General features: G+C 47.8%; 1 protein-coding gene across 3 annotated transcripts in view; it reads left to right on the top strand.

The window, feature by feature from the left end:
* LOC115543769 (guanine nucleotide-binding protein G(I)/G(S)/G(T) subunit beta-1) overlaps positions 1-26,229 on the top strand; it is a 31,836-nt gene that overhangs the window by 2,386 nt on the left and 3,221 nt on the right. The window contains exons 1-10 of one of the 3 annotated variants that reach the window (XM_030356332.1): positions 12,647-12,804; positions 15,427-15,533; positions 16,703-16,741; positions 17,147-17,253; positions 20,555-20,618; positions 21,621-21,783; positions 22,852-22,918; positions 23,436-23,637; positions 24,188-24,404; positions 26,063-26,178. In XM_030356332.1, coding sequence (XP_030212192.1) covers positions 15,477-15,533; positions 16,703-16,741; positions 17,147-17,253; positions 20,555-20,618; positions 21,621-21,783; positions 22,852-22,918; positions 23,436-23,637; positions 24,188-24,404; positions 26,063-26,169 — 1,023 coding nt within the window. In that variant the 5' untranslated portion in view covers positions 12,647-12,804; positions 15,427-15,476 and the 3' untranslated portion in view covers positions 26,170-26,178. Of the gene's footprint in view, positions 1-12,646; positions 12,805-13,832; positions 13,951-15,426; positions 15,534-16,702; positions 16,742-17,146; positions 17,254-20,554; positions 20,619-21,620; positions 21,784-22,851; positions 22,919-23,435; positions 23,638-24,187; positions 24,405-26,062; positions 26,179-26,229 lie in introns of those variants that run through there. The other 2 variants (XM_030356341.1, XM_030356321.1) reach the window with 2 other exon arrangements.

The following is a 26,229-nucleotide window of genomic DNA, read 5'->3' as shown; positions in this document are numbered from 1 at the left end:
ACAAGATGGCGTTCAAAGCCTTTTCATCGCCGCTTTTCCTCAGCCCTGAGAAAGACAGCTGCCTAACATCGGAACGGTTCGGGGTTGGCAGACCGGATTTCTTTGATTTGACATGTAATTCAATCACACAATAACGTGGGGCATTGTCGAGCGTTTGGTTGCGGATACGGCCCACGTACACCAAAAGCTGTGCGCGCAGCCCCGTCGTAGGACAACATGGTGGTGAAGGGGTGTTGCACACACACACTCACTCTCACACACACACACACACACACACACACACACACACACACACACACACACACATACCGTGTAGCAGCTAAAACGCGGGGCTGTACAATACCACCGCTCTAACCGATTGAGATTTGGAATATGATTCCATTGGAAATGCTTATATTGTTGTCCTTTTTTCACTGTCTTGCTTAAGGATAAGTTCATCATTCGTTCCTCTTGTTCTTGGCAAATTCGTGGTCATCTCTGGTAGAAAAGTGTTCTAAACGTTTCCCTGAATCGACTCCGTTATTCTGATTTAAACATTTCATATAATAGGATATGAACAGCATATCTGGAGGTGTGGCCAGGTTCTACGAATGTCTGTTTGTTCTAGTTAAACATATAACCGTTATATTAACGCATTGCATGCATGCATATTTCGGTGATATGCTGTTTCTTGTGTTGGGGGGAGTTACTGGGCCATCACATGTTACTGTGAATCTTTCTGTATGGATTCCTGGATATTGCTTTCCTCTGGGCATTGTTGAAAAGTTGTGACATTATATGATAGTTGTGACTTAATAATCGAAGTATTGCTACTTTCGATTATTCTCTCTATATATGTATGTAATATATATATATAATATTTGTTTATTCGATTTTCGGGTGGTCATGCAGCCACAAAGTGTGACATTTTATCATATTTTAAGTTGCCCTAGATATCCAAATACAGCACAGTTGCTTGCTTTTATGTCTAATCCCTTTATTACATAATGTACCAATGTGTGTATCTCTCTATCTGTTTTAACTCGTGTCATTTTGCCTTGTATTTATTACTGGTAAAATATTGTGCCCTTAGTCTTGCCTGTAGTGTGTATTGTATCCATGCTGTGCTCAGTAGAACATTGGGTGCTATTAAGAAAGGTTAAGCCATACCCATAGGCGGTTTAACTGTTAAGCATTGGGCCGATTTATTGGGCCGAGTATGGTATCTTCAGTGGAATAAGTGCATGTAAGTAGCATAACATATCATACCAGGTATCTGAGCCTGGATCATAACTTTCTGACTTCCTGGGCCTTTAACTTTGCACATCATGAGCAAGGCCAGATGTAAAAAAAAAAAAAAACAGTCATACAGTGAGCATACCATTGTCACCATGTTTAGCAAGCGAGTGGGAACCAGCAATCCTTTTTGTCCTCGTAGCCCTCAGAAACCTGTCCAAATCCCATGTGCAAACCCCCTCTAAATGTCCTCCGTGACGACGCCGACAGCACCTCCATCTGGCGGTGATTGTTTTGAGCGGCTGACCTGGCAGTGACCCACAGCACCAGCCCCTAACTGAGAGGCATTGGGTAACACCCAGCGGCCTGGCCTCTTTACACTGGGCTTTTAGACGTACCTGTACCGTGCTTGAGCCGATGGCGTTTAATCTCTGGGTCCGTCCACACCCCCCAGCGCCGCTGCCGACAGTACAGGGTGTCGCCTCACGACGCGGAGCGTATGCTAACGACGCCTGAGTCATCTGACTTTCTAGAAGGGATTTTGATGATTTTATTAATGGTTTTCATCCGGCTAATGTTTTTTGGTTGTGTCCCACATCCCTACAAAGACAGAATGTGCACCGGATTAAATCCCTTCAGTGTGTGGGATTGGGCCGTGTGGGATTATGTGGTTCGGTCAGTGATACTCCTTATTTCATGCACATCTCCCATGATCTGCTCTAAGCTATGTGGAAGTCCCTATCGTGAACAAAGGCCACTATCATTCCCACATAAACACATGTTGACCTTTTACACAAAGATGTCTGAAACCGATCCTGGTAATGTTTTAGGTTGAATTTTTAGATCCACCTCATCAAGTTGTTTGATTTAGGTATTTGCCCCAATCGAAGCATAAACTTGACAAGAATTGCTGCGGGTGGTGTGTATGTATTATGTTTTCCATCATCCCAGTACAGGAGTCAGAAACCCATTGCCCTTGGCAGTGGGCACCCATCTGCTGATCTCTGGGCTCCGCTCTTCATTGGCCGATCCATTCTTAAAGCCATAGTTCACGCAATTTCCCCCACAGTGTGTATCTTGTTATTCATGCACGTTCTCTTGGAGACATTGAAACTGGCCGGTTTTCTTATCCATTATTCTATATCCCCTTGAGAACGGGTCATACCCTACATGACCTATTTAGCGCACACATACCCTCCACCGCAACCCTTCCCCCATTCACACTTCACACTATCCTGTGGCTCTTTATCCCCACCAGGGCCCTCCTCCATCACCCTATGGGTCATGAGTGGATCATGGATGGTCTCTGTTGGAGGAGGGGGCCTGTGTCCGAGGCTTGGCTCTTACCCCGCCTCCCCTCCTGACACCCAAGTGTATGTGTATTCCAATACAAACAAGCGGGCCTCGGGCCGGCTGGTTTATTTTTAGTGCGGAGCAGCATGTGACTAGCCACTCTCCCACCCCCGCACCTCCACCGCTCACGGATCGAACCAACCCAACCAACCAACCCAACCAACCAACCAACCAACCCAACCAACCAACCACCCACCCACCAACCAACCCACTGGGCCAAGGGTTATCAAGAGATCTGTCCCCCAACCAGGATGTAGCTTCATTTTAGAGTTCAACCAGGACTTTTGATGCACGGCTGCCAACAAGGGAAACTTTGTTTGCCAGCGGCGGCATTGGGGCGGCTCCTGTTGACGACAGGAGCCGCGCCGGGGACTTGGGCCCTGGCTGGCCTCTGTCGAGGGCCACTGTTTTGAATAGGCAAAGTGAGTGGCGGCGGGACCGCTGTGGAGCGGTGCACGGCTCTGTGTTGTCCGCTCAGTGCCAAGCCGGCGGCCGTTCTCCGGAGCACCCCGCGGTAATAGGCCGCTGGGTGGATCGCAGAACCGCCCCTGCTTTGAATGATGGTAGCCTCGCTCTCTATTTACATTCTCCAGCCATTAGATTGGATGGTTGCAGGGAAATGTGACCAAACCTGAATTCCAAGATGACGGGAATTCAGGTTGACGGGGGGGAATTCCAAGATGACGGGGGGGAAAAAGACTGCCAGAATTAGTTTTCAGATCTCGCTCTGTTCTCTCTCCCTCTCTCTCGGTCTCTCTCTCTCTGTCTCACTGCACTCTCCCATCTCCTCCTTTCTTTCTTCCAAAAAGGACCTGGAGGGTCACTAAAATAAGAGGCCAATGTGCTGTTTGTCATGTGACTTTTCCCACTCTTGTTCCAATCATTTTTGGGAAACTGCAAGAGGAAGAACGTTTGGGAGGGGGGGGAGGGTGCTGTTTTATGAATGCAGTGAATGGAGTTTATTTTGTGCCTTTCAAACACATGTCATGCGTTTGGCTTGAGGCAAGGCTTACTGTTTTTTCAGTTGTTTTCATCTGTCGTGTCCACATCTCTGTATGAAAAGGTGGTTGAACATATTTCCCAAGCACAAATCATACCTTTTGTTAATGTATGCGATTGTGCAAGACCGACTGGCTATGACCACATTGGGTCGCAGATAGGCGTCCAGTTGTCTTTAGATGCGTAGGAATCTAATTTCATAAATATGAAGTTCAACCCCCAATGACGGAAATGTTTATGATTTATTATACATTCAATAAACATCCGGTGTGTCCATATTATTTACATTATCATATATCGTTTGTCTTCAGCATTGTCTGAGCCTGGAGGTAAGTCTTTTTTCTTTCCTAGTGCTAGCAGTTAATCATATCATTATATAAACACTGAGCCCTTGGCGCAAGCTAGCCGTTTCTCCTCACCATTTTGGCTAAGAGTTGTGTGTCAGACCTCGTCCAGGAAAATCGGATAAGTAATGAGCAAGTTCATTTTTCTCACAGGAAGTTCTTCTTCACCTTGCGTCCATGCGCTGAAGGTACAGGCAGTGATTGGGAGTCACCACGTCTGCAGAAGCCTGCAGTTTGTTATTTGTACCCACATAGCCCTCTGCTTACTTGGTGCATATGGCATCATGGAATGTTTCCCCAATCAATCAATTCATCTCCATGGCCAACCCCTCCCCATTGATGTTATGTCAGGTTTCATCAGAGCGTGTCCGTCCAAATTCGTAATTTGTCGGAAAAGGTTTCTTTGACAATTATTGGAAGGCATTTTCTGAAGTATCATCAGACACTGGGGGAAAGAAAAACCTATTTTCTTATTCACGTGGTGTGATTCTGTGAATGATATGAAAAATGATTGAGAGTTAATGAGTGATGACGTCCATTAGTTGTTCATATAGAGCCATGGCATCAAGAGTAAATGCCTTCCTGCTGCCTGAGCTACTTCTGTATTCAAAATCTATAATTTTCCATGATATAAATAGATGTATTTCTCTTGAATAGCTTTATTTATAGAATGAAATGAAGCACAACAAGACACTTTTAATTGACCTTGGAAAGAACTAGACATGACTGGCTTCATGTGTCATACTCTCCCTTTTACATGGTAACTTTAAATCAAATAACCCCAGTAAGTTGAACTGGAACTGAACCAAAGCCAAACCAACAAATAAAAATAAACAGATTGATTACTGGAGCATTTTTAATCATGCTCGATTATCCCCTTTGCTCTTAACTATTCAACCGTTGTACTTTAAATCTTAAGGATTCTCTATTCACCAGCACTCCTGTGGACTTGACCTTGCTGGTTGTGAAAGGCTTTTGTGCAGTGTGGATCCTCAGCCCTGTCCAATAAGAGCCATTTGCTAGGCCCAAGCTCTTTCCCCTGCAGGCCTGAGGTTCCTCCACCCATAGTGTTAAATGGAGGCCATGCCTTGTCCAGTAGCTACCAAGCAGAATGTCTAGGCTTTAAACATCCCAGACCTTAAGTTCCTGATCTTTTGTTGCCGCCAAGTTTCCTTGTATTTCTTCCGGTTTTATGAAAGAAGTCCTTATGAATAGGCGGGTCATTCTAAATGCATAGCAAAAAGTTGAATGGCTGTGGTTGCATAGGCGAACCATGGCCCTCTTTGCGTCTGTACGCCCCTTCCACTAATGCTTTCATGCTAATGGTTAACACAGCGCAACACCAAGCCTCTTTGAACTATGTAGCAACATGAAACTGCATTTTTGTGTTTTCATTGCTTGTGTTGTGGGACCAAGCCGGCCGAAAGGGAACAATTGGGAGGGACTAATTAAACAGTTTAGCCCAGATTGGTTAAAAGTGCTGACATGCATTCATGCTACAGACGGAATTTTCCTGTTCAGCTAAGTTAGAAGGACAACAACCCGATGAAAACTAGCTAAGGCTCTCAGCTCATTTCTAAGACAGAAGGATCTAAACCAGCGCAGATGCTCTGCCCCATGGGAAAGGTCGGTGGCAATGCACCTCAAAGTGTTGCGGTTTCATTACTACCACTGTTAAGCTAGTTCGGACTAAGGCCTCAGATTCCGATGGATGGATCAAGTCAAGCTCTTTACATCCTTGTGTGCTTACAATCTCGTCAATGCATACAAATAAAACACAAGTTAAGTATGACTCCTTGAGATCTTTTGTCATAAGTATTAAGTATGTTCTCCTTCCCATGATTAATATGGAATGGAAGTCTGGTATCTTAATAGTGTGTATCAAATGTTATGAGGGTATTGCACATAATGCACATTAAAAAAAAGGCTGATAATCTGCGTAGATTCCGGGCTCTATGAAGGATGATTCACCAATGTACTTTAGGGCAAAGCCCTAATGATCACAAGAATCGTGGGGAATTTTACACATCACACTTTGAATCGATATCTTCTCATAATGATTAATGCTGACCGGGTAACACCATAATATCTTTATTTCATGGCTACACAATACCACTGAACCACGAAATGATAACCAAACCAGGATTGAGTAAGCAGACTCGAAGTGCCCATTCTTGGGAAAGGTCCCTTTTTATGTAAGAAATGGGATGAATATATATGCTACTTAATGATTCAACTAATCACAGAAGAGTGGATTCTGATTTACCACATCATTGCACGTATAGTATGTGTCCAGGTGAGTATTTCATTTAGGTTGGCATTAGAAGTCATACTCTCAGTACAATGCCTCCGCATCACTCGGTGAGCTGAAGATGTTCTGCAGACCCAGTTGAACATGTTAAGATGTTCCCCGTTTAACACCATTTTTGGATGCTAGTCATTAGGGTTGCAAAATTCCGGGAATTTTCAAAGTTGAAAACTTTCCATGGGAATTAATGGGAATTTACAAAATTGAAGGTTTGCTCTTAACAGGAGACTTAAATATAGTTTGGGAAAATATATTATAGCATAATCTTGACTTAACACAACCAGATTTCATCCAAGTAAACTTGAATATCTGTGCTATTCCATCACTCTAGCTCACTGCAGGTCTGTTGAGACCACGCCCCCTACATGCACTGTGCATTCCGCCGTCACATGTGACCTGATGACTTCTAGAACCCTGGAACACACTTTTGAGCCCAGAGCATTATTTAACTCAAAATTCATGTTTTTGTTCTTCAATGAAAGAATAAAATAATTAGAACTTGTTAAAGTTCTACTGACGAATAAATCTGCAAAAATTATGTTTTGCAAGTTTTTGTAGTCTTTTAATCGTTTTTTAAAGTGTCATTTTGCATGGAGGGTCTATAACAAAAAAAAAAATATATATATATATATATTTATTTATGCTTGGATATTTAATTCCCAGAATTCTCAGATTTTTAATATTTCCTAAATTCCCCAGCTTAACTTCCCATGGTAATTTCCCGGAAAGTTTCCAGAAATTTAGCGGAAATTGTCCACCCCTTTGCAACCCTACTAGTCATTCACCATCTCGTTCTGTCTGAACTGCTCTTTAGTGTGGGGGATGGGGAGCCTTCTCTCATCTCGGCGGAGGGATTTCTTTAGTGTGAGCATAGTGGTTTGTAGCCTCAGGTTTCTGCTCCACTTTCAACAGAGAAAATGGGCTACGAGGCCCGAGGATAATGATCCCCGTTCAGCTATTCTCCATCAAGTCCCTCAAGGAGCCAAGATGAACCTACTCCTCAGATGGTTAACCAGTGATTACATCTTGGGTGTTTTTGGATTAACGGCTGGGAAGCTGGAATTTGGTTGGCCTTAGGATGGCAGTGAGCAGCATGTGTGCCGCATCAAAAGCAACGGTGGTGCTGTGGTTTTGGCGGACGAATCCGGAATGGAATTTCCAGCAGCAGCAGGAATCCCAAGCTGCCTGTTCGGCCAACCACACAGCTGTTATGTTGTGTCACAGAGCTGGGTGAATCTGCCCTCTCTCTGTAGGTCAAGGCTGTGGGTCGTGCAGATGGCTGTCAGTGACTACCATGTAACCCGGGGAGGGGGAGGGAGGGAGGGGGAGGTTGGGGTGGATCTTGGCGAACAGCAGTCGGCGACGTCTCTCGTACAGCCAGCCCAGTGTGGTAACGTCTCCGTTACAAAACCAAGGATGTCCGGCTGCAATCCAGTCCGATTCTGTTACAATCGCACAACTGGCTATCGTTTAGTGGAGAGGAACCATAATCGATGACAGCGAGAGATGGGGAGTCAGGTTAGATCGTGGGCTGGGGTTGGGGGAGCTGTGGGAGGGGGGGCTTTTAAGAAATGGCTGGCAGTGTCTGCTAGTGCATCGTCCTCCATATTCCGGTGCTTTTTTGTGACCTGGTTCTGTTTCAGCTGCATTCACCATGCATCACTTACCCACAGCACTTAGCTAGCTCATTCCTCTTAGCCACACACATACATATGCACATACACACGTGCCAAAATGCGCAAGATACACAGACACACACAATGCATGCAAACACAATGCACGACTACACACACGATGCACGACTACACACACGTTTGAGATTCACGTACACACGCATGCATGTGCACACGCTTATATGAACACACTGTCTCACATGAGCACATACAGCCACGTACAAACACTGATATGATGCGTGCACCCATGGAAGCTGCCCAGTTCATTCCATTCCTGCCATGATGTGAGAGACCTCGTGGATCATCAGTGTATGCCCCCCAGGTTGGGTAGGGGGGGGCTGTGTGTGTACGCACACGCACGTACACATGCTCGCGAGCACAAACCTTTTGAGAGAATGTAGGTTATGTGGTTTTGTAACTAATGTGCTCTCTCTGCATCCATATGGCGCGTCTGCATGCATATCTCCAAAGATTATGTCACAAAACTGAGAAAGTGCGGCATTGAATAGCCTACATAAACATTCCATACTTGAACTGGATTGATAATTTTCCACGTCAGCCATATTTCCAGCCAAATACAAACGGCAAACCCCATTACCGCACTAGAGTGTTCAAAACAAATGTGTGTTTTTTTTCTGTACAGCGCAGAAAAACTATGTTTTCAGTGCCGGCTACTGTTGTAACTCCCTTCCCGATATTTGTAATGTGTAAACCACACCACTTCCTCTTCAGCCCTGTATCCTGTGCACCAGCTCTCGCTATGTTGGCCAGGCCCATTTCGGCTTTGTTAGGCTTCAACCAGGTTTCAACCACAACATCATCAATAGAGTACACACATGACACTTCCCCCGCTCCGTTTATTTACCCCGTTGAGTTCCCAGCACGGCTGCACCCAGTGCCATAGGAGCTCGGGGCGGGGCCAAACCTCAGCTCACCCAGTCCACTGTGGTGTGAAGTGGAAAGCAGGAGCTATGCTCTGGAGATGCTTTTAAATGGTGTATTCCATCTCTAAACACTGGGAGGATGGGTGGATGGAGGAGTGTGGGTGGGGGTGGGCTTGAAGGCGGGTGTTATTGCTGCTTTCCACCCCGCCACGATTAGAGTGACTCTCACATCCCACGGTTGCTGCACTGAGGGTACAGCCGCCACGCCCCAGAGTGCCTGGTGATCAGGCAGTAAAACGACAGACGCACGGACGGATGGACGGACGGAAGGGGGACAAAAACACTCAGGACGGCATCGTTATGGCAACCCTCTAATGGACGGCCAGGGCTACTGCCAGTGGTTATTTGATTTGATTGATGGGTTATTAAGCTATAAAGTGCCATGAATTGATCGTAAATACAATGAGTAACTGGAGATCAAAGTTTGGTTTCTTGGTCTGATTTTATTATGGTCATAACGGTGTATATCCAAATCCATCTTATGTTTGCATTTGCGGACTTAACTGATGTTTTGTTTCATCTGGATAACACATGGTTGCATTATGAAAATCTGTTTTGTTGAATCTTTAAAAAAAAAAATGAAAAAAAAGATAGTGGATGTTCATTGGTCACTGTTCTTCTGTGTGTAGTCTCCCCAAACCATGTTGTCCCAGTTGACGAACAAACTCTCACCGTGTGTCACAGCATACAAATGAGAACCAGTTTGCCAGCGGCCTTCATCTGGGCACTAGTGACCCAAATTGGGACACACACACACACACACACACACACACACACACACACACACACACACACACACACACACACACACACACACACACACACACACACACACACACACACACACACACACACACACACACACACAGAGAGAGAGAGAGCCCCCACGGCGCTGGCCTCTGCTTCTCTTCCTCTTTGGTCGCAGAGCGCTCAAATGCAGAAGTCGGCCATTGCTCAACTGTTTTGCATGTGTGTACAACCTTTTGCGAACGCTAAGCTAGCCGGCCAGCGTGTCAACAGGTGTGGAGCGGCAGTGAGCCAGAGACATAGCAACCTCGCAAAGGATGCTATGGCGCCACACCCACCCTGGGTTGTTTTTGTGTTTTTGAACACTGCGAGAAGGAGTAACAGACGAGCAGTGAGAGGGAACCACCCCTAAAGAGGAAGCCGCTGTTGAGGGCGAGCGAGAGCGTTGTGTATATATATATATAGAGAGAGAGAGAGAGACAGGAGCTCTGCTGCTGCACTTCCTAAGGTGGAGGCTCTGGCCGCAAACAGTCGTCGGCCCACTCTCCTCTTGGCCGCGCTGCCGGTGTCCACCGTTTGAAGCACACACTAGATATTCACTGCAAAATTCACACTTCCGAGCACAGGACAACCGGCTGGAGAAGAATGGAGGTACGGCGGGGGGATTGAGGGACGGGACTTCAGAGCTGGGAGGAGGCAGTGTGGAGCCATGAAAGGAAGGGAATGGAGAGGAAAAAGGCCCCATGCAACATTACTACGACTCCCTGTCTGGCACACCTCTCAGAATGGTGCATAGTGTCTAAAACGAGTGTGCTTGTTCCGGTGTGTGTTTGTGGTCGCGGGGTGTGAATGCATTGCAGTACATCAGTTTATTTTTAAAGTGACGCCTTACCTGATGTCGGGTTTGGCACGTTCCATATGATGGATTGAAATGCTTTCATTTATATTGACCGTCGGACACTGATGGTGACCAAACAATGGATCCCATTCCCTTCACAGAGATCCATTGTAGGATGAGGAAAGTAGTTATGTTATGTAGGAGTATTCTCGGATCATACTTTTACGTCTTGAACCGTAGAAGCTCGGAGGCGGCTGTGTCGGTTGGGATCCTGGACCGTCCATTCCCGTGTGTGTCACCTGCCCCGTGTCGTGCCGTAGCACGGAGGCTAACCGTGACCTGGCCCTGCCACAGCCGAGGAGGGGGGGGGGGGGGAGCAGGGCTAATTCAGCAGCATCTCCTCCCCTCCTTCGTCCTCTGCTTGTTCTCTCTCATTAGGATAATCGGGGCCTGTCCTCCCAGCCACTCGTATCCTCCCCCTCCTATGTTCCGTCCCTGGCTAGCCACGCCCCCTTCTTCCATAGGGGTGGGGCCTATATCTCAAGCTTGCACTTTCTCTGCCCCAAATCTCGACCAACACACCCCTCCTCTCCAACCCCCCCCCCCCCACCCAACATGCAAACAACAGCCCATGCTGACTCCTGGGAATTCATGTTGCATCACGCCCAAATGTTAATGACTGAACTATGGCCCACAGTGTGTGTCATCCACACACAAGACTGGGGCTGGGGTGCGTTCAAGACAAGTATTTGCGGTTGTTTATACATTGCCCCGGTGTACTTGGGGCTCTGGCCTGTGTCGTCAAACACGCCACATCTTCCTGCTGTTGTGTTCTGGTGTACAGGTTTGGGCTCCGCTGAACCCTGCCTAATGCAAAAGTTAATAGTGAGTCCGCACTTTGACTTGGACGTGTGTGTGTGTGTGTGTGTGTGTGTGTGTGTGTGTGTGTGTGTGTGTGTGTGCGGAATCAGATTTCACTTCCCTCTCTCCTTGTCACCGCGTTGTGCTGGAGATGTCGGAGCCGATAGGACTGGCTGGAAAATGTTAAGTCTGCTTCCCTCCTCCTCCTCCCTCCTCCTCCTCCCTCCTCTTCCTCCTCCCCCAGCTCCTCTCTAAAAATAGCCGACAGAGAGAAAGGGAGGGAGAGGGAGAAAAGGCAGCAGTGTGCTGATGCTCGCTCTATCGTGGCTGCTGGCAGTGGCTGCAGCACTCCCACAACCAGCACAGGAATAAATGGGCCCTTTGAATCACACCTCTGCCATCTTCACAAAGCTCTGCCCCTTGAGAGGCACATTTCTCCACATTCATATATATATATATATATTTATATATCGCCACCCTTGCCGATAAAGAAGAATACAACCGAAATTGCAGGCAACCTCTGAATTCTGGTCATAATCCAGTGCGCGCTCTGTAATCATTAAGTTGTTTTGGGCCGAGGAATTTCGTCTTTTCACAGACCTGGGTTCCTTCCCCTTTTCCTCTTTAAGGGCACAAAGGCCACAGGCACACGCACAAACAACAATGAGTAAGAACCATTCCGCTATTAATATATAACTAAACCGGATGGTCAGATTGGGACTAAATAAAGGGCAGCTAAGTGTTACACCGTTTCGCCCCCTGGCCAGAGCCCAGCGTTAAACCACACACACACACACACACACACACACACACACACACACACACACACACACACACACACACACACACACACACACACACACACACACACACACGGGCTGTGCAGTTAGATAATAATGAAGCATTCCAATTTCTATTTGTCCGATAAAACCTTTATTAAACAGAATGTTGGACGAAATTGGTATGCCGGCTTTAATGGAAGACCTTCTAGTTGAAGTATAGTATAAAAGATGGAGGTTGCCTTTGTAGCATTTACTCAAAACTATTACCCTTTGATGACCCTTTATACTTAAACGTAAATGTGACCAATAGCCTGTGAGGGTTTATAACAAAGTTACTAAACCCTGAATCTACCAGTAACTGTCCAGCTGTTGGTTTTGCCCTTTTGAACCGGTGGGTTATTTGTTTTGTTTTGAAATGGCACAGGTGTTTTCCATATAGGTTGTACTGAAAGCTGATCCCTGCCCATAAAGCTTTGGTTGTAAAGGCCACCAGCGGGTCGATTAAACTGGGACTGACACAGCGCGCTCATTACGTAGATTACGTCGACTTTTTTTTATCAACAAGATTATGGAGGGGGTTAAGACGCATTGCTTGGACGAAGACCTGTTTAGGCTGGTTGGCCAATCAGGTAGACGGACAGGTAGCCAGTGAAACGCTGCGCGCTTGAAGAGCAAGGTCTCCGGTCAGAGGGTCTTGCAGGATATAGGATCTGTATTGAAACCAGGGGAAAGAGAAAGAGGTAAGTCGCCATTGTGTATGCATGTCAGCTGTCGGCAAATTTAAAATCATGGGCTGTACTGCAGTTCCAGAACAGGACGGTTTTCATCATGTTGATTTGTCTCCCAAAATATTTATTAGGCGTAACTGTGAACAATGAATGCATTGAATCTGATTTGATTGGTGGAATCTGAACATATTTACGAGGTAGAATGTACTTGTTCTAATTAGCTTAAGAAGTGCATGGGATGTTTTGAATTAATTTAAACTCAATGTACCTTGACGATTAATCAACGTATCGGTGGAGGTACAAGTGAACTGGTGAAAGTGTTTGCACTAGTAGATGTAAAAGTACTAGTTAAGCAATAGACTGGTCAGAACAGGTAATCCAGTGAAGGTGTCAGAACAGGTAAACCAGTGACGGTGTCAGAACAGGTAAACCAGTGAAGGTGTCAGAACAGGTCAACCTGTGAAGGTGTCAGAACAGGTCAACCTGTGATGGTGTCAGAACAGGTCAACCAGTGAAGGTGTCAGAACAGGTAAACCAGTGAAGGTGTTAAAACGGGTAAACCAGTGAAGGTGTTTAAAAAAGGTCAACCTGTGAAGGTGTTGGAACAGGTAAACCAGTGAAGGTGTTGGCACTAGTGAACCAGTGAAGGTGTTCACACTAGTGAACCAGTGAAGGTGTTGGCAATAGTGCACCAGCGAAAGTCTTACTAGTGCATCGGCGAAGGTTTTGGTGTTGATACTAGTTCCCCGGCAAGGGGGTGGTACTAGTGAACCGACGAAGGTGGTTGTACCTGTGAACCAGTGAAGGTGGTGGAGACTAAACCAGTGGCCGTGTAAGCACCAGTGAACCAGTGAAAGTGCCCGACAGAACCAGTGAAAGGTGTCAGGACTAAGGGCGTCGGGCAGCGGATTGGGGTCAGCTGGAAGGCCGCTGCTTTTAGGATCATCAGCAAGTTTTGTCTTAAACGGATTTGGCTGGAGGAGCTGAATCAACTGTGTCCCGGGATTACCAGGATGACATTGGAGGAGAGTTTTAGAGTCCCCAGGCTAGAGCTCCTGAGAGCTTTACCAGTGGCCACCCCAACTGATACAATTGAGCTGCAGTCGCACCAGGAACCCTTCCCCGCCGGCGCACCTTACACGGGACTCCCCCCTCAAGGTTGGATGGACCCCCCCCCCCCCCGCGCCCACACACGCACACCTTTTGCCTTTTGTGTGAACCTAGCCAGGCCCTGGGTTCATTTTGGCCAGGTAGAGTCGGGGTACGCTTGCTTTCTAACCTGCTGGATGGATTATACTCGACGCAGTTCCTGTTTAGGAGCGCAGTGGGCTTTTTCAATCAAGACCACCTTGTTCTGCCCCAGTTTTGTTGGGGTAGCAGGGGGGGAAGGCAACATTCAATGTTGTTCTGTTTTTTTCCCGTTTGGGATCTTGGTCTAAACTAAGCTGCCGAGATTGCCTGTTGCTAGGTAACGGTTGGAAGCTGATGCAGACATGGCTTGTATTCGTTCTTCTAGAGTGTTGTGGCTTCCCTGGAGCCCAGTGACTTTGTCGGGGGCTTAGGCGCTAGCATAGGCAACGGGGATGCTATCGGACTGTAGCATAGGCAACAGGGATGCTATCAGTCTGTAGCATAGGCAACAGGGTGTCTATCGGACTGTAGCATTGGCAACAGGGATGCTATCGGACCGTAGCATTGGCAACAGGGATGCTATCGGACTGTAGCATAGGCAACAGGGATGCTATCGGACTGTAGCATAAGCAACAGGGATGCTATCAGACTGTAGCATAGGCAACAGGGATGCTATCGGACTGGAGCATAGGCAACAGGGATGCTATCGGTCTGGAGCATAGGCAACAGGGATGCTATCGGACTGTAGCATCTATGCTACAGTCCGATAGCATCCCTGTAGCATAGGCAACAGGGATGCTATCGGACTGTAGCATTAGCAACAGGGATGCTATAAGACTCGGGCGTAGACAACGCGATGCTAGCAGATTCTTCGACGGAGGAATTACTTGTTTATCACTTCACCGTGTCTGCTCTATCTCTGGGTCTTCACAATTTCTTGTAAATTTTGACCTTCTCAATCCAAAGACCTAAAAAAAAAATTACATTGGCGTCTAGCGTACTTTTTCTGATGTCCTGCTAACTGCCTGACTTGCCACACCTTGAGCCCTCTCTTGCTTTCTCTCTCCCTGCTGTGCCCCCACATTGAGCCCTCTTACTCTCCCTCTTTCTCCCTTTCTCTCTCTCTCTCTCCTGTGTCCCCACATTGAACCCTCTATCGCTCTGTCTCGCAGTCTCTGTCTAACCCATCTCCACATCCAGCCCTCTGTCCCCACACTGATCTCTCTCTCTCGCTCTCTCTCTCCTGTGCCCCCACTGATGCCTGTCTCTCTCTCTCTCTGTCTCTGTGTGTGTGTGTGTGTGTGTGTGCCCCCACTGATGCCTGTCTCTCTCTCTGTCTCTCTCTCTGTGTGTGTGTGTGTGTGTGTGTGTGTGTGTGTGTGTGTGTGTGTGTGTGTGTGTGTGTGTGTGTGTGTGTGTGTGTGTGTGTGTGTGTGTGTGTGTTGTGTGTGTGTGTGTGTGCCCCCACTGATGCCTGTCTCTCTCTCCTGTGCCCCCCTACAGATCAGCTAGAGACCAGGCGGCGGAGCGAAGCACAACCTTAGCAGAGGAAAATGAGCGAAATCGATCAGCTACGCACGGAGGCCGAGCAACTCAAGAACCAGATCAGAGTGAGTCCCAGACCTCCCTGGTCACACACACACACACACACACACACACACACACACACACACACACACACACACACACACACACACACACACACACACACACACACACACACACACACACACACACACACACACACACACACACACACACACACACACACACACACACACACAGAGGTGTCCGGCCTGTGGGTTTGGTTGCAGATCAGAGACGGATCCCTGAACTTGTATTTATTAGATTTTTTTTTTTTATTATCTAACCAGGAGTGTAATTAACGGGGAAGATCAAAGCACACATTAACTGTGTGTTTGGATAGAGAAAATACAATCACTCAAAAAAGTATGAATATGCTTTGTCAAAGCAGTAAAAATCTAATTGGACTGATCTAGTGGTTTACTCATGGCTGGTCTGTTTGTTAGATAAGGTCATCACTACAACGTGAAAACAAATATTAACTTTCCGTTGGGATTGATCGGTTGTGTCCACGTTGTGTTTCCCTAATCACATTAACCCGGTCTATAATCTCCTTAATATGTATTTCGAAAGTAAGAAAGTAGACGTGGGATGTTTAGGTGGCCAAAGTGATGTCATTGTTAAGCCTCTTAATGGGTTACAATAAATAATGTAGAATATTCGTTTGGTTTAACTCTGCGTTATAAATTAGATATTGTTGTTGGTTAATGGGATATGTATTGAACATCCCTTGATGGGCGTGGAAATTGTAATTACAGGTGTAAGTAGATTACTTCTTTATTGATATGCATTGGGCATATCAATAAAGTTGGTGTGTCTTTAACTAGCTTCAGTTGTGTAAACTAGTTTAGCTGTAACACAATTTAGTTTGAGACAACCTTGAGTTCTATCTAACAGACAGCTTATATAATTAGGATTTAATCTGCTTGGAGAGGTGCTGGCCTCCATCTTGACATGAACGTTATGCTACGCTAGCAGGCTAACTAGCTGAGCTCCTGGGTTAGCTTGGTTCAGTAAAAACCTTTTCTCTCGATCCACATTATTTCAGTCAAAAGGGCACACTTGGTTGCCACAGTCCTTCCTGCACACTCATCAGTCTGTGATTCGCCAGACACCGTGCCTCGAGTGCCGGTGGAACAAGACTGACATGTGAGTGTGATCTGTGAGTGACCCGACTGTGTTGCTGTTCTCCTAGGATGCCAGAAAAGCATGTGCAGACGCGACCCTCTCTCAGGTGAGTGATCTCACCGTACCTCCCTACAACACATTCATTTTAATTGTACCGTCTTCAATTAGAAAGTAAATGCCGTTGGCGTACGTTGTGTTTGGTACAGTGTTGCTAAATCCATGGTTTGACATCATTTTACTTTATATTAATACATTCAACCCAGTCATTTTGCAGGCACTTTTACCTCAAACGACTGACGGTGAATTTGAGAACCTGGGTTGCCAATCCACAGACCCTTTAACAATGTCCGGACCCGTCCCCTTTGAGCTTGACTGCCTTAGAACCGGAGCATTGTAGGCAGGCCCCAACAGTGTCCTCAGCCTCCAAGGGCGTCCAGATGTACGTACCAGATGTACGTACCACTCGCCCGTCAATGTCTTTTTACGTGGGTGTGGTTCTTCCCGTCTCCAGATCACAGCTAACATCGAACCCGTTGGCCGAATTCAGATGCGCACTCGGCGGACGCTCAGGGGGCATCTGGCTAAGATCTACGCCATGCACTGGGGCACTGACTCCAGGTAATCACATCCACACGCATTCAGTCCGTTTGCTGAATAATTCAATCAGGGCCCCCCCCTCCCCTGCCTCCCTTCCTCCCTTCCTACCCCCCTCTTCACCCACATCCAGGAAATGGATGTAAATGGTTGCCAGCTCCGTCTTTGTGATGGACTGCATCTCCGCCCAGAGGAACCATTCACACAAAAAGAGCAAAAAGCCTTTTCACTTGGCGCCCGCATGCCCTTTCCGTAGGAAAGATGTTGTTTTTGTGTTGTTGTTTTTCTTTGTGTGTGTGTGTGTGTGTGTGTGTGTGTGTGTGTGTGTGTGTGTGTGTGTGTGTGTGTGTGTGTGTGTGTGTGCGAGTGCGAGTGTGTTTATCTGTACGGTGGTTCTCACTGTTTGTGTGCATGAGGGGTGGCAAATGAGGGCAGAGAAAATACTCAAAATGGTGTCGTCTGGAGCCGAGCGTGTGCGGACAAAGAACACCATTTTTTTTTTTTCTTCTTAACTCGCTCCTATGCGTGTCTCTCTCTATTTCTGTGTTTGTGTGTGCGTCTCTTGCTCTACGTGTGTGTGTGTGTGTGTGTGTGTGTGTGTGTGTGTGTCTCGTCTTCACTGAGCAGCGTCCCAGGAGAAACACGCACACGCGCACTGCACCCACCCACACACACACACACACACCTCTCACAGCAACAAGCTAATTACTCCAGCGCAGGTGTGTTCCATTCCGTGGGGATGCCATCGCAATAACGCCCAAACCCAACCAAACTGCTTTGTCGACTCACTAACCAACCTACCAAGCCAGTCTTAAAACCCAGCTGCTCTGCCCTCTAATCCCTCCAAAACCAGACAGACGAAACACTAGCCCTCGAGATTTTACTTTGAAGCCTTTAAAGAATTATTTAATTATGTTTAACTGCCATTGTTGAGTGATGTATTCTACAGTTTTCTCCGCTCTAAATGGTATATCCAGGCTCTGTCTGTCTATGGGCCACTGCGTCCACAGAATGACTGACAGTCAAGTTTGGAAACCAAAACACTCCTAAACTGCACCAACAGTTTGTAGTGTTACGGTGTTGCCAGGGGCCACGCCCCTAAAAGCACAGGATTAAGTCTGCTCCAGATAGTTAATCTGGCCGCTTGTCTTACTTCATCCCCTGATGGATACATACATCTATTATTTGATTGGGTTTTGTCTTGTGAAGCCCGGATAAAATGAAAAGTAAAGAAGTAATGGGCAAGTAATCGGTTCAGAATCGGTTCAGATTGTTAAAAAAAAAAAAGGTGGTAGTGTACCAAGAGCAGGGAGTTGTAGTTGAGTCCTCTCGGGCTATATTGCAGTGCGTTTGGAGGGTCAGTTAATGCATTGCAGTCTCTCTCTAAGCATCTTACTCCGGTGGAGCTCGGCCACTTGGGGTGGATGGTTAGAATCCAGCCCCAGATTTGTTCCCTTTCCACGTCGCTTTGTTTTTGCTTACTTTGCTTTCTGCTCCCTACGAAATTGTTGATGCAACTACAATTGTGCTGAGTAGAAACTGGGTGGATTCCCAAATGGAAACGAGTGATATCTCTGAATATGCAGTATTACCGAGTTGTTTTAGAACCTCACAAAGACCATGATACTTCAATACTAGCCCCGCCGCTAGCACTACTCCTAGCTCAAGCGCTAGCTCTACTCCTAGCTCCACCGCTATCTCTACTCCTAGCTCCACCGCTATCTCTACTCCTAGCTCCACCGCTAGATCTACTCCTAGCTCGCCGCTAGCTCTAGTCCTAGCTCCACCGCTATCTCTACTCCTAGCTCCACCGCTATCTCTACTCCTAGCTCCACCGCTATCTCTACTCCTAGCTCCATCGCTATCTCTACTCCTAGCTCCACCGCTAGCTCTACTCCTAGCTCCACCGCTAGCTCTACTCCTAGCTCCACCGCTAGCTCTACTCCTAGCTCGCTGCTAGCTCTGCTCCTAGCTCCACCGCTATCTTTACTCCTAGCTCCACCGCTATCTCTACTCCTAGCTCCACCGCTATCTCTACTCCTAGCTCCACCGCTAGCTCTGCTCCTAGCTCCACCGCTAGCTCTGCTCCTAGCTCCACCGCTAGCTCTACTCCTAGCTCAACCGCTATCTCTGCTCCTCACTCCACCGCTAGCTCTACTCCAAGCTCAAGCGATAGCTCTACTCCTAGCTCCACCGCTAGCTCTACTCCTAGCTCCACCGCTAGCTCGGCTCCTAGCTCCACCGCTAGCTCTACTCCTAGCTCAAGCGCTAGCTCTTCTCCTAGCTCTACCGCTATCTCTACTCCTAGCTCCACCGCTATCTCTACTCCTAGCTCCACCGCTATCTCTACTCCTAGCTCCACCGCTATCTCTACTCCTAGCTCCACCGCTATCTCTACTCCTAGCTCCACCGCTAGCTCTGCTCCTAGCTCCAGCGCTAGCTCTGCTCCTAGCTCCAGCGCTAGCTCTGCTCCTAGCTCCAGCACTAGCTCCCTCTATGCGCGGCCTCTTTATTCCTGGCGCCACTGGCCTCATCTGCGGCGCGTCTGCCTGACAGGTAGTTAAGACGCTGGCGGTCCCAGCAGGCCGGGCCGTCGTGATCCGCCGAGTCCCGGCGCGTACGCTCCCGTTCCCTCTACTCTGGGCTTCGGGGAGCTCATCACTGTGGTTACTCTTGTTGGACCTAATCAGATAACACGCGGCGGCCCCCCCGGGGAGCCGCGCCGCGCCGTCCACAACAGCGCAACAACACACCCGCCTCCTCCGGGCGACGCCATTGGCCAGCCGCTCGGGGCGCCTGCTGCACGACTGAGCTTCACTATAACAGTTTCCATTTTGTATTATTTACAATGTAGAAGAGCCAAGAGCACGGTGTTAACAGCTAGGAGTACTCTGTGCTCCGCACACGACCTGAAATCATAACTAGTGCCCCGTACGAACACGAGCACGATCCTGTTATATCAGTAGATGTATCGGTATAATCAGCCTACATTTTATTTAGAAATTATAATTTTTTTTGCATTTAATAAATAAACATACATTTTTAATTTTTAAGATGATTGCCAAGTATTTTTGGGTGTTGATATCAATGTCCATTCCTTCCTTGGTCCACAAACGTGTCCCAGCACTTCATACTCTATTTTTCTGTATCGCGAAGAAGACTTGATTTGTGTTTTGACCGGACGTTCCTTTGTTTTCATGAAAGGGCTCTCAGGGTTTAATGTTCCGGCGGGGCCCTGATTGACTAGCCGTTATCATCATGGGGTTTGGCTCCTATAATGCACCGTGTTCCCTGATCTTTATTTATTTGTTTTTCTTTCCACCAGGCTTTTAGTCAGCGCCTCTCAGGATGGAAAGCTCATCATCTGGGACAGCTACACCACGAACAAGGTAGGGCCAGGCCGCACTCTGAGGAGCCTAGCAAACCCCTAATGACTACATGGAATCAAAATGGATGCTGGCTCTCGTATTATTGTTCATGTGCAACACAACAAGGCACAGCCCCATGAAAAACAACCCATCTCTAACCCCCTTCTGCTTTGTTTGCTTAGTTTACAAATAAGATTGCACACGCGCTTCTTTAGTATTGTTTGTTCATCAATGCCCGAGTGAGCACACGGGCACAATGGGTCCAACCAATGGCTACGCAGTTAAGGCCTGATGTACTTATATACTAGCATATACTGGTACGCAGTATTCAGGCAGCACTTTACTTAATCAAATCCTGTTTGATCAAATTACATTCCTCCTACGACTCGTCCCGGCATAATATCCTCCTCTGACGCGGAAAGAAAAAGAACTATAATTTCTATTTCCTGGTAGTGGGATGTCATGGCGTCGGGGAGCCTGACACCCCTGGGCTGAGCCCCTGGATCGTGTCATCATTAACGTATCAACTGGACGACTAGGGATGACTTTCCTTTTTTAATTCCATCTCTCGATATATTTTATGACCGGCTTCTTGTGCCTGTATGGACGGGGTCAGCGAGGACACGAAGCAAGTGGACAGAGGGAGGGATCCTCTCTCTCTCCTCCCTCTGACCCGCCTGTAGCACACGACTTCGGGGTTCAATCGCTAAAAGGCGCATTGCCATCATTGAATTTTTTATTTAACCTTTATTTTACACAGACAAACCGTGACAGACAAACACAGAGGGAAATTTACATTTTCTTACATTTACGGTATTTAGCAGACGCTTTTATCCCAAGCGACTTACCGCAGAGTCAACCCTGCAAGGCGACAGCCAGCTCGTCAGGAGCAGTTAGGGTTAAGTGTCTTGCTCCGGGACATATCAACAATCAGCTAGGAGGAGCTGGGGATTGAACTAGCAACCTTTCGGTTACGAAAGGGACCACTGATGTTCTGTGGTCCTCCCCCGGTGTGTCCGCTAGGTCCACGCCATCCCCCTGCGCTCCTCCTGGGTGATGACCTGCGCCTACGCCCCCTCTGGGAACTATGTCGCCTGCGGAGGCCTGGACAACATCTGCTCCATCTACAACCTGAAGACCCGCGAGGGCAACGTCCGCGTGAGCCGCGAGCTGGCCGGACACACAGGTAGGCCGCCGCGCGCCCGTCCTAAAGCCCTGTGCTCGCTGAATGAGGGGTGAATTAAAGTTGAGGGTACTTTCTCCTTTTTTTAAGGCCTTTTTAGGGCAGAATTAACATTAAAATTCAACATTGTGATGGAAGCGGCCTGTAAAAATAAATACAATATATCTATTTCTCGATATATATATATATATATATATATATATATATATATATCGTCATATCGCCCATCCCTAGTTTCTTTATTTGTGATGTACAATTGTACATCTGAAAGTTTCTGCATTGATGATGTGTGGGCTGTTATATTTATTATGGACATGGTGAATTCCATGTAGAATGGCAATGTGTTATTTTCTATGAAGGGAATAAAGTCCTGTATCGAAAGGGATCTGAATTTACCCTACATAGAATTTGATGTCGTTATTTTTGCATAGAAGTTGATCCAAGTCACCGAATGTGATCTAGTTACTATATAAAATGTCTTTGGAAAAAGCAGAACTTCGGCTAACATTGTGGCACGTATTGGGTCCACTACTACTCTTACTACTAGTACTACTACTACATAAACATATCCATCACAACGCAACACCAGGCCCCCCCCCCCCCCAAAGCGTGTAACTTATGTAGTGAGGGGCCGTCTTATTAGATTCTTAGAAGAAAGATGTCTGTTTCACTACTAATAGCTTAGTGCTAACCACAGTGCTAAGCTCTCAGGGCAGGGAGCACTCAGCCATTGAATGTCACATGATCCAGGAAGTGTGTCAGCATTTTAGCTTCTGTTGTTCTCTTGGTTTAGGAAGATCTGTGTGGGAGGGGTGGGTGGGTGGGGGTCAACTCTGAGCGTGTGGGAAAGAGACTGACTAGTCCCTTCTGTTTCTGGTGAGGAGGCAGTCGGATCACATGCTCGGTCCAACTGCCTCATACACCCCACCACCACCACCACCCCTGACTGAATACCCCTGTAGGGCCAGCACTCTGGGGAGAAGCCCTGCACCGTGCTCCTGATATAAGGGTTTCTGCCGTAGTTTGTTGTTTGTCTTTTTAACCGTTTCTTGCCTCTCTACTTCCTGTCAGGCTACCTGTCCTGCTGTCGTTTCCTGGATGACAACGGGATCGTCACCAGTTCTGGAGACACCACCTGGTGAGTATGGGTACTGCAGGCAAGTGGGCTGGCTCTGTAGACAACACCCAACGCTTGGCTCCTATTCTCCCTGACATCCTGCTGCAAGAAGCATTTTGAGGCTGAACGGTTACACGGAGAGTGCATGTCATCGGTCGATATGAATGTAAAATGGCATATCCTTATAGGAAAAGGACTCTACATGCACACCTGTCCCTTCCTCAGATGATCCGTGGTTTTATGATACGAGTTTGTCTGACTATCCATATGTAGGGTTAATAATGCTATTCTCAACCAGCCCATATGAACACTTTGTCTGCACCCATTGGTTTATTTTCCTGGTCCCAGTAAAATCTAAATCGCTATGGATAAATGCGTTTACAAAAATGCCATAACATTTTTAATAAATAATGCATTTACATACCTAACAGTATGTACTGAAGCTGGAGTCAATAACCGATTAATCAGCTGCCATAGCCACTACTCACCGCCCCGCCCCCCTCCCGGCTCTCCCCCTCCCCGCTCTCCCCCTCCCCAGCGCCCTGTGGGACATTGAGACCGGCCAGCAGACGACCACCTTCGCCGGGCACACCGGCGACGTGATGAGCCTGTCCCTGGCGCCCGACACCCGGCTGTTTGTGTCCGGGGCGTGCGACGCGTCCGCCAAGCTGTGGGACGTCAGAGAAGGAATGTGCAGACAGACCTTCACTGGCCACGAGTCGGACATCAACGCCATCTGTGTAAGTCCTCCTTCGTTGGGGCGGAGGAGAGGGAAAATTGGAATTGGAGACTTTAATAGTTTAGACGTTTGTCCTTGTTTAGCGTTCTGAATATATCCCCGTATAAGCATGACTGTCGTAGATACGACTGAAAACTTTCAGTAATTTGACTTTGTTAAATTAGATTTTACGTGTGGATTGAAATCGTAGAAAACGACTTGAGTAGAAGACCATAGAGCATTAATTCAAGTCATATAAACGTGTAAACGTGAATTGAACCAAGGACTTTCATAGCTCACCAACAAAGTCAATTTCATTCAAGTCATTTAAATATGGATTGACATCAAAGGTAGTACATGTCAATAGTTTAATAGTTTGATGGCAATGCTCCTTTTATTTCCTTAACTTCAAAAAGGTATTGATGTTACGTTTAATCCCACCATGATTGAATCATTAATGCCGTCAGTGATAGCCTTTGACCGGTGTTTTCACCTAGCCAAGTCAAAATGTGTCCATCTGTGTTTGAACGCCAAAGCCTCCCTGACCCCCGTCTCTCTCCCCCACAATGCAGTTCTTCCCCAACGGCAACGCCTTCGCCACAGGCTCTGACGACGCCACCTGCCGGCTGTTCGACCTGCGCGCCGACCAGGAGCTGATGGTGTACTCCCACGACAACATCATCTGCGGCATCACCTCCGTGGCGTTCTCCAAGAGCGGCCGCCTGCTGCTCGCCGGCTACGACGACTTCAACTGCAACGTGTGGGACACCCTCAAGGCCGACCGCGCAGGTACGCACCTAGCTCACTCTCTCACTCTCTCACTCAGTCACTAACTCACGGGCGCTTCGTCACTAACTCACTCACTCGCTCACGGGCGCTTCGTCACTCACTCACTCACTGACTCACGTGCGCTTCATCACTCACTCACTCACTCACTCACTCACTCACTCACTCACTCACTCACTCACTCACTCACTCACTCACTCTCTGTCACGCTCGCTCGCTCACCCACTCACTCACGGGCGCTTTATCACTCACTCACTCACTCGATATCTCGGTCACGCTCGCTCACTCACTCACCCACATACTCAATCACTCACTCACTCTCTCAGTCACGCTCGCTCACTCACTCATCCACATACTCACTCACTCTCTCAGTCACGCTCGCTCACTCACTCATCCACATACTCACTCACTCACTCACTCTCTCAGTCACGCTCGCTCACTCACTCATCCACATACTCACTCACTCTCTCAGTCACGCTCGCTCACTCACTCATCCACATACTCACTCACTCACTCTCTCAGTCACGCTCGCTCACTCACTCATCCACCCACTCACCCACTCACTCGCGGGCGCTCGCACGCACGTATGCACTCACTCGATCACACACTGTTCCACTCACCCATCGGCGCTCACTCACACACAGCAGGGGACGGGGTGGTGGTGAATGGGCGGAGGGGGTAGGGGTGGGACAGAGTCACCGGGACCAAAAACGGGAGACACGGTCGTCACCTCACCGTTTGCATCCGCATCGAGAACGTATCTCAGCGTTTGAACCCGGGTGGGGCTGAGTTGGTGTGTCCTGCCCCATGTGGCTTCCCCCCCGCACCACTAAAGACATGCAAGTTAAGACTCCTTGCCCGCCGTCGGGAGTCCCAGGGAGTTCCCAGGCGCCGCCCTGTGCCAGCCCGCTTCTCCTTAGCCAGTGAACTGAAGGGACAGCTGTGCTGCCTTCAGTATCACCTGCCCCCCCCCCCCCCCCCCCCATCAGCCACTCCCCTGCATCCCACCCAGACAGAGGAAGACGCCCCACTGAGCATGAATTACTTGGGGAGATATTGATCGTACATGGTTGTTCGGCTTAAACAAGTGCCACCTGCTCACACACAGTTAACGCGATTCTAAGCATGATTCAGGGTATATTTCCAGCAGAGCTAATGAGGTAATGTGTAGTGAGCTCATGGGTTGTTTTCGTGCGTACCAAGGCCACTCAGCCAGGAAAAATAAAAGGACAACTCAATGGGGCGGGGCTCCTCTCTGAGTCCTATCCACTTCCTCGAAGCCCTACCAGGAGCGGTGGAGCTTTCAGGACCTGCTTTTGTAACAGATACAGGTCTAGGGAATACAGGTCTGGGATTTGTGCATCGTCTTATTTGTCGCAAAAGAATTACATTTGGGCAACACTTATCGATGATGTTTGGAATAATCAGCGCAGGGCCCATTTCACATCTCACTCATCCCTAGAGCACTCGCATAATACTACGTTGAAACGTTAAAACGGACAATCCCTCGTAATATTCTAACAAGGCCATGTGTATACATGGGGCCAGATTTGTTGGCAGTCTTTCTGAGAATCCATTTTTCCAATCCATTTTGTCTCCCCCTTCCTCTCTCTCTACCTGCCCCCCTCTCCCTCTGTCTCTCTCTCTCTCTCTTCCTCCAGGCGTGTTGGCTGGCCATGACAACCGCGTCAGCTGCTTGGGAGTGACCGACGACGGGATGGCCGTGGCAACGGGCTCCTGGGACAGCTTCCTCAAGATCTGGAACTAGAGCGGAGAGGTCAGTGTCGCTAGAGGGAAAAGGTCAAGGTTTTTAGAGGGCAGAGGTCAA

The sequence above is a fragment of the Gadus morhua genome, chromosome 1, assembly GCF_902167405.1.
Source record: "Gadus morhua chromosome 1, gadMor3.0, whole genome shotgun sequence".
In the NCBI taxonomy this organism is placed as follows: domain Eukaryota; kingdom Metazoa; phylum Chordata; class Actinopteri; order Gadiformes; family Gadidae; genus Gadus; species Gadus morhua.
The sequence above is the reverse complement of the archived record's forward strand: the minus strand, read 5'-3'. Positions and strand labels throughout refer to the sequence as shown.